Source organism: Synchiropus splendidus, chromosome 19 (assembly GCF_027744825.2).
Source record: "Synchiropus splendidus isolate RoL2022-P1 chromosome 19, RoL_Sspl_1.0, whole genome shotgun sequence".
NCBI lineage: Eukaryota > Metazoa > Chordata > Actinopteri > Syngnathiformes > Callionymidae > Synchiropus > Synchiropus splendidus.
The window spans coordinates 6,740,995-6,755,917 of record NC_071352.1 but is presented as its reverse complement, the minus strand read 5'-3'; the positions used below and the strand labels follow the sequence as shown (position 1 = coordinate 6,755,917).

At 44.6% G+C, this 14,923-nt stretch overlaps 1 protein-coding gene across 2 annotated transcripts in view; it reads left to right on the top strand.

Annotated features, from left to right (window-relative positions):
- Positions 1-377: 377 nt before the first annotated feature.
- The window catches only part of LOC128750591 (adenylate cyclase type 9-like), a 35,931-nt gene continuing 21,385 nt past the window's right edge, over positions 378-14,923 (top strand). The window contains exons 1-2 of one of the 2 annotated variants that reach the window (XM_053850864.1): positions 378-751; positions 1,155-2,998. In XM_053850864.1, coding sequence (XP_053706839.1) covers positions 1,192-2,998 — 1,807 coding nt within the window. In that variant the 5' untranslated portion in view covers positions 378-751; positions 1,155-1,191. Of the gene's footprint in view, positions 2,999-14,923 lie in introns of both variants that reach the window. The other variant, XM_053850863.1, reaches the window with a different exon arrangement.

Sequence of the window (14,923 nt, the reverse complement as noted above, 5' to 3'; positions counted from 1 at the left end):
ATCATAAACATTTGTTTACTGTTAGATTTTTAAGAAGCGCCATCAAGTTACAGTGTAGGATTCAAGCGGAAGTGCAGAGGTGTATTCCAAAATAAAATAAGACATTCCACGTCCTATGAAAACACAAATAGGTGATATCGCACACTAGTGTTGTTCAATCAGGGTTGTAAATGTGTCGTTTTCTAAAGGTATTGCGTATTTTTAAACTAATAATCATTTAAATAGCGTTATTTTCCAATTAGTGTTAAAAATCAGTTCCCCAACGTATGGCTAACAAATGCTTTTGCTTTGAAACTAACAAGTCGGAAATGGTTTTCTTCTCACACCGGCTCCTTGACAAACACACTCCTTACCCACAAAACACACACACTCTGCACACAGACGCTCCGCGGGACCGAAGGCTGTTGGTGCCCCGGAGATGGTGGCGGTTCTGCCTCTGCCCACAGAGGCTTGCGGTTCCGACAGGACCCGCTTCCTCCCTTCCGGACACGTCGGCATCTGTGGAGGAATGAAACAGTGATCATTCGGCGCGATGTGGATCCTGCCCGGTGTCACCGGTGAGGTCCAATGAGGTGTCTGGATGGGACAGTTGAGAGCCGGAGACGTCCTGACTAGCCGGGACGTGTTGTCATCCACCAGCCTGCAAAGTTTACTTCTCAAAGCTCGGATGATTCCTCACATTCTTCACCGTGATCGACCCTGGAGGATGTCTGGACCATCTGGAGGCAAGCTGAGGTGCATCAGCGATACGGTGCGTTTACCGAGACCGATGCATCGAATATAACTATATTATGTCTAGTTGCTGATCACGTCTGGAGGAAAAAAGCTTTCATGAAGTGCTTTTAACTGAATCAGATCTGAGAGGTGTTTTAAATTCTGTCTCAGACTTGAACACAAAGGGCTTCATTTTAATCACACTTTCGTAGATTTGGTCGTAAAACTATATTTGGCCATGACCGGACCAGTAAACTGCTGTGGCAATAAGCAGACCAGTGTGTGGTAGGTGGAGTGGACGTCAACAGAGAGCCATGCAACAAGAGAGGAGTGAGGGGGTGACGTCAGCAACAAGCAACTCTGAATGTTTGGAAGGTCCACTGATGTTTATGCAGCAAACAATCTGCGTTTCCTCCGGCTGACACCTCTCTCACCGTTAGATTCCTGCTGTGAGCTCCAAAAAGAGAACATAGGAAAATGTCATCTCCACAACATCAGCAGCTGCTGCCGCAGAACACAGAAGTTAGCTGCGACTCGAGTGGAGACGGGGGCGTTTCAGTCCGGATCGCCAACTGTGCCAAACACAAGGACAGAGGAGGGCCTCTGGGTTCCATAGGGGGAGGCTTCATAGGGGGGTCCAAACACTGCAAGTACAGCATCTCCTCCAGTTGCAGCTCTGGGGAGTCCGGGGTGAGGAGGCAGGCGGTCCGGAGCTTTCGGAAGCAGAGGAAGATGCCGCAGCTCTTCGAAAGATCCGCCGGTCACTTCTGGGACCCGAAGTTTGACTCGTCCATCCTGGAGGAGGCCTGCAGGGAGCGGTGCTTTCCCCAGACTCGCCGGCGATTTCGCTACGTCCTGTTTTACCTGGCGAGTGTCGGACTTCTCTGGGGGATCTACTTCTCAGCCAACCCTTTACGTTGCAACAGAAGCGCCTTTTTGATCCCCACGGCTTTGTTCCTCCTCTTTTGCCTTCTTCTTTTCCTCGTCACTTTCACGAAAATCTACTCGCGCTGCTATAACCAAGCGTCTCTGCTCCTCATCCTTGTCACCTTCATCACCACACTGGCCCCGCAGATCCAGACGTCGGGCTTCAGCGAGACTGAAACTTCTTCCCTAGACGTGGAGGAGTACAGTGGTATGGAGCCGATATACAACGTATCCTATGAAAGACTCGTCGGAGTTAACACCAGTCCCCCATGTGTCTCACCTGTTGGGACCTTCTCACTGTGCATTGAGGTTCTTCTGTTGCTCTACAGTGTTCTTCATGTCCGCCTGTATGCTTCTGTCCTACTTGGGTTTCTCTACTCAGTCCTGTTTGAGGCCCTGGGCTGGTTACGCCTGGAGAAGGTGGGCGACAGCTGGAGCATCGACCCTCAGACAGACTGGAGCACATTAAGCTGGTTGGGCCCGGCCAAAGCTCTCCTTCACCTCTGCGCCCACGCCATCGGAATCCACCTGTTCATCATGTCAGAGGTCCGGTCCCGCAGCACCTTCCTCAAGGTGGGACAGGCCATCATGCATGGCAAAGATCTGGAGGTTGAGAAAGCTTTAAAGGAGCGGATGATTCACTCTGTCATGCCCAGGATTGTGGCGGACGAACTGATGAAGCAGGGGGATGAGGAGCTTGGGGATAGTTCCGATAAAAGGTATTCCACTAGCGGTGCGGCAGCGGTCATCGCTAGCCCGAAAAACAACAAACGCAAAAAGACCTCCATCCCGAGGGGGCAAATCATCTTCAGGCCCTTTAACATGAAGAGAATGGAACCTGTGAGTATTCTCTTCGCGGACATCGTGGGCTTTACCAAAATGTCCGCCAACAAATCTGCCCACGCGCTTGTCGGGCTTTTGAACGACCTGTTTGGACGTTTCGATCGGCTGTGCGAGCTGACCGGCTGTGAGAAGATCAGCACGCTCGGCGACTGCTATTACTGTGTGGCGGGTTGTCCCGAGCCCAGACCTGATCATGCCTACTGCTGTGTGGAAATGGGCCTTGGCATGATCCAAGCCATCGAACAGTTCTGCCAGGAGAAACGGGAGATGGTCAACATGCGGGTGGGCGTCCACACCGGCACCGTGCTGTGCGGCATCCTTGGCATGAAGCGCTTCAAGTTCGACGTTTGGTCCAATGACGTCAACTTGGCGAACCTCATGGAGCAGCTGGGTGTGGCGGGAAAGGTCCACCTCTCGCAAGCCACCGCCAACTTCCTCGATGAGCGCTACCAACACGAGGACGGGCAGGTGATGGAGAGAATCGGACCCAGCGTGGTGGCGGAACAGCTGAAAGGTAAGAAATATTAAGTCCCTTTGAACAGCGATGCCTTGGCTGGTAGTCAGATGAAAACAAGAGGTGAAAGCGGAGGGGTCTGCCGACCGCTCTATCTCTGACTTGAGTCCCAAGAGTGATGAGCAATCTATTGCAGGTTTTTTATCTCCTCCCCGCTAACAGCTCGTACACGGACTGTCAATGGTGCAAGAGTAGAAAAGAGATACATCTTGTGAGAGAATTAATTTGGGTCGTGAAAGTATTCGTAAGGGATGAAAAGCAAATATGAGATAAATGGTCATTGTGGTCAACAAGGTCACCTCTGCTCTTTTTCCAAACATTTTCTGCCTATATATATTTGCCCTCTCATCCTTTCGCCCTGTAACTCAGCATGGTGGCATAGAAGATGGCCGTCAATACCGACTAGATTGGAATCCAACCCACTCACTTCTTGTCTGTAGTGTTAGGGGTTGTTTGTGGACCCAGTGATGGACAGGCCTTTGGAAATTCTGCCCAAATAACAGCTGCCAATGAAAGTATCAGGTGCAACCAAAGATTAAATTGTCTTGTCTCCAAACTATTACACACACAGATGTGTTGTTGGCGTCACAGCCTTGACATGTGACGGGATGCCAAGTGAATTACAGCTCAGTGGGACGGCGGTAGTTTAGCGGGGTGCACTAGACTGGGTCGGCTCCTGGTTCAATCACATTTCCTCCAGACGCCATTGATACTCTTTGCTCTCCTGGCCTTGCTGTGAACCTTGAAAATTGCTTTACAAATGAACCCATTTTATCTTCTTTCCACTAAATTTGCTCGCAGCCTTATCGTCCCTCGGCTGTGTTGTCGTTCCGCCGTGTTCCGCTTTGAACTGCTTTGACTGCCGCTTTGGTTGGACGTGTTTATGCTAATAGGCCCTGTGTTGACTCCAAAGCTATTTTCATCATCTCGTTGAAGTCTGATCCGCCGAGTAAAGTGTTGGACTGAGACGCGTCAGATGGGTCTCTTTTTCCACATTTCATCTTGTCAATGATTTGTGTGTCCATGGAGACTGCACGTCTGACTCTGCGCGACACAATTTCATTTATTAACATGCGCCATGAAAGTTTGAATATAAAAGCACACATGAATAATTTGTGTCTGAATGGAAATGTGCGGGGCGGCCAGAGAAGAGGTGAAGTGGTGTCTATTTTCCAGTCAGCAGGACGGAATTAAAGGTCTTAATTCCTCGCCTTCTCTTAAGTTAATGAGTGACTTCCACTACCTTCCGATCCTGAGGATAAATGTTAGCACCTGCCTTCCTCCCCTCATCATGTATTCATGCCTTGGCTTATGATTAATTCTCCCCTGTTGATTCTCTGTTCGAGATTCGGCTGTCAGGGGAGAGCTGTTCTGCTTTTGCTGCTTGAAATCTCCCCACTGTCTGGCTTATTTTGTAAACCACGGTGGGAAAGATTGTGGCCAGACTTGCGATTCCTGAACCTGGATATAAATCGCGTTCCCCTCTGCCATGCCTCAGTTAAATCCCTCCTTCTATAAGACTCGTGTAGATGGACTGATGAGCTGGGCAGCCGAGGGTGTCCAAACTTTTTAAAAATCGCTGCAGAATTGTCACCAGGAGCTTCTTGCCGTATGTGGGGGAACATGTATGAGTGAGGTAGGGGTCTTGTGCACTGGTAAATGACAGATGATGTGAGGCCTTGTGAGGAGCTCCGTAACAAAACAACGAGTGCACGCTGTCACCCCGCAAACTACTCACAGAACATTTTAATAAAAATATGTGCTCATTTTATTATACATCCGACATACAACCTGCTCGACTTACGACCACAGCCAGCAGCATCGCGTACGACAGTTAGGGCAGCACAGTATCCCAGCATCTCACTCTGACACAGCCATCTACCACTACAGTAGTAACTATAACCCTCGCGTCGGCTGTTTTGAATGGCATTTGACTTACGTCCAATCTGACTTACGACCGGTTGGTCGGAACCGATCCCGGTCGTAAGTCGGATGTTATTTTGTATATATTTTTTTATTTAACATTTATTTACTTGTGTGTTTTCTTTGCACTTGAAATGCTTCTGTAGCATTTTGCAGGCTAAAAATGGACACTATTTTTTAACAAACTAATTTGCAAGTGTCCTTACATCCTGTCATGTCATTTGTTCCGGAATCCTAAATGATCGCAACTTTCAGCACAGTTTTTTTTTAATCTTCCGCATCATCTGCCCGTTTTGGCTGAAACAATTAATAAAAACAGTCAGGGAAGGTGGAACAGGTGGAGACGACTGACTTATCTATGACAGAAGAGCAGCACCAATGTGTGACGCTCGGGGTACAGCTCCAGTTTGGACTCAGAAAGCACAGTGTTGGACCAAGAGATAAGGAGATACCAGGAGAACCAATTTGGTGCGAGCAGGGAGGTTGATCGAGATAGGAATTGAAATGTAATCGTGGGCCCCCAGGCTGGACTATTCATATCTGATTCAAAGTATTTTAAGATCCTGAAGGTATACTGTATGTATATAACCAAGGTATATAACATGTATTTTACTTTTTTTTTTTTTTTTTTTAGCGATATGCCCGGACCATAAAACCAAATGACCTCATCTTTATCCCCCCATGCCCTCGCTGCTAGAACTCCTCCCTTCAGCGCCCATTAAAATATCAAACAGCGAGGACATATCAATAGTTGATTTACAAATGGAGACTGAAAAACAGCCCCCTTCACAGGGAGCTGCCCCAGGCCGGGCTTGTTGTGCTGTCTGGTTTGGTTACTCGAAATTGGGGCTATATTTGGCTCCTTTTCCCAGGAAAGCAACTGTGGCTTCTTTGTGCTCAGGACCAGAAAACGATTGAGAGGCGAGGGTCACTGAGGATCCTGCCTGTTTGCCTCATACGCTGATAATTGCTCCCTGTAAATCATCAGCGTGGATCCTGACATTCTCCGAGTCTTCCGCTGCCAAGAAAAATGTCCGGTCCTCCTGCAGGAAATATAAGAAAATGGTGTCTGGACTGTGGTTCTCTTGTGTCCTCAGTTGTCATATTCTTACGTCATATACCAAAGCAAACCAGATAAAAGGACAAATTGCATTTGATTTAGTTTTTGTTTGCCTAAAAGTAGATTTGATGATCCGCTGCTGCAGATTTTTGGGTTATTGATACTGAAGACATTTTCTTCTGTAAACAGCAACATGGTTACAAAGTTCTCTGGCTAGTATCATTAGAATTTTATGGATTTATTTATATATTTTACATGTTTAACTCCTGTAGTTCAGGTTGATGATTTGGATGCACGCTATTTTGTCAGTAATTATAGATTATTTTTCTCTGAAAATACATGGTTAAGGTTAATATTTTCGAGTGAGATTTTGGAATGAGTTAGGGAGGTGATGAGTTAAGTGCAGGCAAGGTCTAACGGGTGGAAGTGTTTGGGCACGTGAGAACGAGAAACGTTCCACAGCATGAAAAACTTATGACTTCAAATATCTTCATTCAAAACACTGGTTTGTATCAGTGTTCACTTTCACTTAAGTATCATCAAAATACACTCAGAGAGTGCAAACATCTGCCATGCAGCTTCAGGCTGCTGCCATTACCATCTCCCTTAGTATTTTTGGGGAAAAAAAAAAACCCTGGATCCAAATACCAATCCAAAAACTGCTCCTTTCACTCTCCCAATGTCAAAGAATTCTTAAAAAAAAATCCCAGGTCGAGACTGTCACCCAGATCACTCCCTAAATCAAAAAACATGTCCCATTTCACATCCAAATCCATCAAAAGTTAATTTGAATGTATACAAACCAATGCCATTGAAAACATAACCTCCTTGGAGGAGGTAAAAATCCTCATATAAACGAGTCTTAGTCGTCCAGTGAAGTGATGCCTCAGTAACTACCAGGTTTCCCCAGCAGCACAGTGCGGTGACCATCTGTACCCCAATGTGATCTTGGAGAAAGCTGTTGATTCTCATGAGGGTTTTGCGCATTAATAGAACTGTGTTTGCAAATCTTATTAGTACAAGATGCTGACTGATTCACCTGAGGATAACTAGTCTTGTGCCTCTGCATAATTATAGATCAGAGGTAATGGTTTTAATTGGTCCCCCGCAGCTTTAAAAATTTCATGAATACAAGCGTGGATTATACATTCTGTCAGATCTGCAAACCACTGGGGAACGTTCTAGGATTCAGTTTGAAATTTCCAGCGAACAGCTGCATGCTGTGTAGCAACGCGACTTCGCCGCTGCTTATGGAACTTGAGATTCTGACGTGATGCATGTTCCCTCCTAAGGAGCTGTGCGTCGACGCCGCTCTGGTTGATGTTTTATTTAAGGTGGACGATATTGATTGTCGCTAACAGCGCTTGCGTGACCACGTCTGCTCCGGTCTGGGTCCCGCTCCCTTTTAAGGAGGCTCGAATGAGGCCGAGCGAGCGCTGGAAATAGAAGCGGAGATCATTTGTATTCCAATCCATGATGCTAATTTGTACCAACTCTTGATGTACCTTAAGCCTTCAGAATTGATTAGCCACATTAGGATTGATTCAAGCACTGAGCAAAACCTGCAAATAGTTCTGGTGATAAATGTGCCGTGTCCCTTCACTCCGGACCCATTACTTCTCGCTCTGCAGACTGTATTAGTTATGAACCCTCCCCTCCCCCGCCTTCTCTCATCAGTACCCTAAAAATGTTATATTCCACAGGGATGTTTTGTCTGTCAGTAACGGGAACATGATTCGCCAGAGTCCCGCCAGCCGCTGTTGTCGCTACATGTGACCTTGACAGATATGAACCAGGATGCTTTTTCAGGTTAAGTATAGAAATGTGTCTGGAGAAATGAAGGCGGGAGAGAGGCGAACAATGACAGTAGATTAAGCGGATGTTGCAATACTATTGGCTCAGATTAGTTTTGGTCCATTTGCCCGAACACTGCTGTGTTAATCTGCTGTACGGGTACAAGAAGGCATTATCCACCGGGAGGGAGAGAAAGGATTAGAATAATAAATACATATTGAATTTAAAGCAACGTTTTTAGCTGAATTTAACAAACTATTGTGGAAATTTCTTTCAGTTTTTAGTTGTGTCAGTGCATACACTGTTTGTGGACTGGTTTTGTCAGTAGCATAGGTAAAATTTTGTCGCAAATCTTTGTTGAAAATTGAGAGATTTTAGCTAGATTTTTTTCAATAGGTGTACCCTTTGCTTCCTAAGAAATTTTCTTTTGGCAACAGCAGTCCCAGGAGGGGCCCCCATAATGCCCAAGTACCCCATATTTCCTGCATTTGGAGGTTGAAATTCTGGTATGTCACACTGCCGCTAATTAACTAGCAAGCAAGCAATGTTTCTTTTTATTACACTCCGGTAAACCTCTTGCTAGCATCATGCTAACATCGTCTTTCGCATGTATAGACGTATAACACCTCTAGATGATGTTCAATAATCGAGTCGCTATTGTGCGGCAACTACTGCGTCAGGCAGCTAGCAGTGCAACATTTGTTTTGGCGGAAACTCACCAACACTAGCAAATAAAACGCTTGGAAATACGTGGCCGTCTTTCTGGCTGAAAGTAGGGCATCGAGTCAGTTGAGTGTGTTCCACTTATCGAAGTTGAAAAAGACGGCAGTAATGTCCATGATAACTCTTTTGTGTGCCTTGTACTGGCATAAGCAACTTCTTGGTAAATATGCGTTTCTTTTGGCATGTTTCAGTGATTCAAAGCACGGACTTCCTGTTTACAATTAGGGAAGCCATCTTGGATTGTGTACTTGGTGTGGTGAGAAGTCTCTCACCTTCCGATTTGGTAGTCTTTCTTCCGGTGACGTCACCAGGGGCGTAACTGGGAATTTGCCAAATATTGGAACGCATCATAACCTCCTACCTTCTTCTCCTCACATGTATTAGTTAGCTGTAATGTTTCAGTATTCCTATAAAAGGGAACATGCGGGAGTCAGGACACTCTGTTTCAGATGTCAGCATGTGGCGTCATACTTATAATCTGCGCCAAACTTTTTGCAAACCTAAAACAGTGCTTTCTTCCCAAATGTATTCATGCTACACACAAGTGTTTTTCCCTGCCTTTACTTTCCTTCCCTCCTTTAATGGGCTCACAGGAGCTTATCTTAGCCGCCTAGGACAAGAAGCAGGCCATCAGTTGGCGTTTGAATGTTTTTAGACTGTGGGAGGAAACCCGAGTGGCCAAAAGAAAACATACAAACTTCACACACTTTTGATGAAACCACAGCAGCAATTATCATGTACTTACGCGTTGTATTAACACATAAAATTCAACAAGAACTATGAAAAAAACCTTGACAATTGACATAAGACACTGCAGTCATGCAGTGAGCCAGGAGTCGATCGTGAAGTGGCCCATTCTGAGTGGCTGCTTGGGTGGGATAACAAGAATGTGGTTAGCCTGTGGTTGGTTCTGGGGCGGTGTATAATCCCGATGATGAATAGATCTCTGGAGCACATTTACCAGAGGAGTGTAGCCTGACACAAACCTGACATCAGAGCAAGCCTGGGGGGGATTCTCTATTATGTTTCCCGCCACTGTTTGGAAACCTTTTATTCCCAAAAAGAGGAATGAAAAATACATCATCTATAGTTACAACCTGAGACCTCTTAATGCTAATAACATGTGCACAATGTCATGCTTTGTTACTGGCGAAAGGTTGATGAATGCTGTGGTTATATTGGATTTTACAGCTGCAGTCATTTGAGGTTATGCACTGTTACTCAGCAGAATCGGGTGCTTCAATGTGCAGCAAGGGCATCACTGCCCGCCTCAACCTGCACGCAACAAAGCAGAGTGTTTAGAAGCCTTTTTATTTTCAAGGGTAAAAAAAAGTCTTATCTTCAAGGTCCAGTGAGGTAAAACTGCCCCGCACGTCTGTGTATCATGCTGTTCTTCTGATAAGTATCAAAGCACCAGCGCGTGATAGGGGACAGCTGTGCTATTGGCTTCACAGTGAAGTGTCCTGCCTCTATCTAACCTGACAGGGATGACCTGCGGCGGTCCTCTCCATCGCCACTGTCGGCCTGATAAGAGGACACCGCTGATCATGGCTGACACAGTTCAGCTCATGAAACAATCACGGCAGATGCGGCAGGTGGAGGAGGATCACTACATGCTGGTGGCGTATACGCTTTCGCTAGGTTCATGCAGATTTAGGGAAGAAAACAAAAAGGTATGAAACCAGAAAGGCACTCGAGAGTGCAGTCCTCTGTCAACGTGCTCATTTCAACCCACATTAGTTATGGTTATAGCGGCACTTTTTTTTACAACTTCCTTGTTTACATGAAGCACAAATCCCACTTTGAAGGGAAATGTGCTGGAGTGCATTGTACATCCTTAACAGTCCTCCTTTTTCATTCAGAACAAGCTGAACCGGTCTTTTCATTCTGTGTTTACATATTGGGTTTTAAAAAAATGAACCCAAGTCTCTAACCAGTCCTGATAGTTTTTTTTTCTTAAATACCTTTTTGGGTTATTTTGTTTACGAACGAAGTGGCACATTTGCCAATGTTACGATTGTTCAATGTAAAAAACTGAAACATGACCTGGGCTCTCGCTCACTATATACGCTGATGATGCTCTGCTCTCTTTGTAAAGAAAGCCAGAAACCTGTATCATGGATGGACGATTGTGTTTGTTGTTTTACCTTCTCACTCAAACTTTTGTCAACTACAAACTAGACTTTAATGGAATCTGGGGTGGTGGTTAGGATGGTTTCACCGGATTCAAACGTCTCTGTTTTACCTTTTATGTCATTCTTTGCCGGTGTATTTTTTATCCTGCTGTCCTTGAAAATTGGACAAAGGTGCTCCAGGACCACTTTACAGTTGTATTAAGAGCAATTTGAAGTGCAGTCAGATTGTATGTATACTGCTGTAGCTAGCAAGGGAATTAGAGTGGCTGCCTCCCGACCGACACTTTTGACAGAGTGCAACGGAGATTGACAATGCAGAGGAAATGAGGGATGTCATGCTCAGAGGATGTGTCACAGAGAGAAGAGAAACAGATGTGCTGCACACGGACAGCGACACCAAGATGGATGTCGCTAATGTTCCGCTTGTTCAGGGCTATTGTGCTCCGCCACCTTGTTACCAGTGGAAACACCACCATCAGCACAACGTTGGGCAAGGACGTTCCTCAGATGCACATCCCTCATACCAACATGTGCAGCTGGGGTTAATTACTGTTAAAAATGGATGTCCAGCAGCTGATCTTCATTTGTAATTCCAGAGTGACGGGTACAGATGGGTTGTTGTCCAGGTAGAAAGAGCCCCAAACAGATGGCCGAGCACTGAACCGAGGAGGAGCCAATGAATGACTAAAGAAAATTGTTATAAATTATTATTATAAATAAAAACATGGAAAAAAAAGATGTGTACGAACTTAATATTAAATGAAATATAAAACTTAGATATGATCCAGAAAGTCACTTTACGACCAGGTTTTCTTGTTTTGTTCACATCTAAGATCTGAATAAAATATATAATAATCTTAATGATAAATACATAAAATATGAATATGAAAATCAATTCAATTCTTAATAGTTGGGAGCCACAAAATGTGAAATGGAAAAATGAGAAGACAAATAAATACAGTATAATAAAAATGAAGGAAATAAAACTGTGAAAATCGATAGTTTTTTTGATAAATATTTCTTATTCATTGTATTTACTGATTTATTTTTTTCAACAGACTACATACAATAAAACACCATAGTTTTGTTAATGTTCTAATATATATATATATATTTATATATATATATTCAATTCAAATTGTATTGCAACAACAGCAATAATAATTTCTGTAAGAAGCTTTATCTATATTTTGTTGCATTATTTGAAAGAATGATTCCATCTTGTTTAGAAGTCTATCGGCTCTTCATAATCACAGCGCAATAGTTATGCAATTCTGCTCACAGAAAGTTTGCATTCTGCTTGAATTCATGCAGCGACTCATTCGTTGTTACGCAATTATATCCACTCAGACATTCACATCAACACAACACACAGATTGCCAACAATTTCCCAGCGAGATGGAGACTTTGGCGAAATGTCTGTGTTCTCCCCGCTGCATATTTGACACTTCATTTCTGCTTCATAAAGTGTGAGTCGATCTGTGCGCGACATTGAGCTCTCGTCACGGCCGCGAAGACTCTGATAAATGGCTATCATGAGTCATCGATGCACCCTTAGCTTTTCTCCTTTGTCATCGACGCTGGAGAAAAAAAAAAGTGTCCTCAGATCACAAGCCTTCTGTGGCTCTGACAGAGAGAGCTGATTCTTAAGGTGACTCTCAGCGTCCCCCGCATCCACTCACACTTAATGCACACTACCTGCAAACACCCACACGCGCCCAGTCGCCCTGCTCATGTTTGTGCTTGTGCTGTCTTGTGTGTTCTTGAATGTGATAAATGGAAGCCTGAATTATGAATGAGTGAAGGTGACAGGAAGCCTCTGCACAGAGTGAATGCGCATGTATGAATCAATCTGTGTGTCTAAATCTAGAAGTTGTTTTTTGTAGACCCTGCATTCTCTCCAACCACAAAGCCCCCTGGGCCACATTAGGCCGTTTGGCTATTTCTCTGAAGGCCTGTTGTGATTGTGCTCCTCACAGATGAACCGCTCACCAGTGTCTTTTCACTCTGCTGAATAATTCATGGGCAGATACATGTTGTAAGATTGGCTCTGTCAGTCAAAGCTACATCTGATGTTTATCATCTGTGTGACAGCAGAGCGTACGTATATTTAATCCATTTATTTTTACCTTGTAAAAGAAATGTTAAAACGTACTGACCCACAACCCCACCGCCACCCCAGCACCACATTTTCTGTTGGTGGTTCTCTTTGTGTGAAAAAAACCCCCTCAAAATATCAACTCAGTCATGTTATATGGCTCGACTTTGAGTAGACATATCATATTGAATTGTAATTTAAAATGCATTTGGATGTCCGTATTGTTAGCTTCATCAATTGGCTGTTAAAATGGAGTCTGATTCTACTCTCTGTTTTGACTCCCAGTTCTAGTGTATTTATCTGAAAGTGATTTGTGGACTCAAATGCCATCTCTTTTTTAAGCAGGCTTCTAATGTAGCATAAGTCTGATGTGAGGTGCATTTGCATCCGTGTGTTCAACTGTTTCTTTCCCAGCAGCACTCATGTGTTGGAACCAAATAGAGGCAGAGTGGGCTGGCAGAGGATGTACAGTCAGTCTCAGTGATAGGTTTTCTGTGTGTTTATGACTCTTTTTTTGAGTCAAATTTCCGGTAAATAAAGCACTTTAAATATCATTTGGGATTAAATGTGTTTGAAGACTGAAGTGCTGTCCGAGGTCCTGAATTAAGACTTGCTTAATGTAAGTTGACTAATCGTTCTGTCTGACAGCGTTGGAACCCGATAAGTTTGTTCTGGGTCTGAACTCTGCTTCAGAGGTAGACGTTCAGCCATCTAGCAGAGGCGGAGAGTCAAGAGTAGAATTGCTGGTTCTTCTGGCTCTTAGAAGCAAGCAGGATTAGCTTGGGGTGGAAGAAAAGCCCGGGGCTCTTGGCTAAGCCTGCTGCCCCCACGAGCTGTCACATAAATCTGTCATATACCAATTTCTCAGGAATGAAAAAAAGAAATGCAAAATGTCAAAGTGTTTAGTTAATATTCATATTTATTGACCAAAACATTAGAAAAGTTTTATTTCTTAAAGTAATCTCCAAAAATCAAACTGAGAAAATAAGTATAAAAATACAAACATTTTTATAGGAGAAAAAGTGCTGCTCAAGGTTAAGATGTGGTCTGTTGTAAGTCAGTCTGGAGGACAGTAAATGTCTTCCATCCGTGTAAACTGGGGCAACTGGTTTCTCCATGACTTTCTCTGGACATTTGAATCGCACCCCTGGGACTCGTCCAGCTGTCAGCTCCATCCCGCCAAATGCTTTATGGCCGGAGGAAACCCCCCACCCTCTCACACCTAAAGACTGCTTCCTGACTTAGTGTTATGTACAGTGTGCGCGTCCGTGGGCTTGTGCTAAGTACATGTCAAACCCTTGGACAAGGTCAGTCTCCATCCTTTTATCACTTGCGATCCCGCTACCATGCCTCGCCTCTCTCTCTCTCCCTTGTCTCCATCTGGCTTCTGTCTCATTCTCCGACGGCGTGTTGAGTCAGAGCGCTGCCTCCACTGAGATCAACGCACTCATGCTGAATTCAGTTAACGGAAATAAAAAGAATTTCTTTTAATGAACCTGTCACGTCTGGCCTTAGCAGTCCAAACACGGAGGCAAGGAATCACTCACAGCGCAACACTTCATCGCAGAAGGTCAAGAACAGTTCCATCATCAACTCCCGGAACAGGTGCCATTACTCAGGTGTTGAGTCAGCACCGTCTGTGATTCTAGCAAGGGAAAGATTAGGAGGAGGGAGGTGATGGTGTCTGCTTTTCACTCAGCCACTCGTGAAGAATTTAATTTCAGAAAGTAATACAGGGTCGGAAGTAGTCCGTTTTCAAGCTTGTAAATATTTCACTTCTGCGGAGTGAAGTTGCACTCGAGACTATTGACTTGTGTTCATGATCTAACATGTAACATGAATGTTGGTTCCGTTCTGAGCCGAAGTGGAGACTAGTTTTAGCTGCTGGTACTCTTTGTTCTATCTTGGTACTGACCGATCATAGTGGCTATTCTCCAGTAGAGCTTCAATTGCACCTGATGTTTCGCCTTCCACGGCACATCCCGTCGCTGTCACCGCGTAAAACAAAGACAGGGATTGGGGTTAGGATGAAGCTATGGGGTGGCACTTCTTTTGTTGTGAATGGTCACTTAGTCCTTCCCCCCCATCCTTCCTTTTGGAATGCCACATACGAGGGAACATTTGACTTTGTGCCAACAGTTAATGCCAAAGGCATCAACATTGTGGGCAAAAGTCCTCTTGAAAATAGTCGG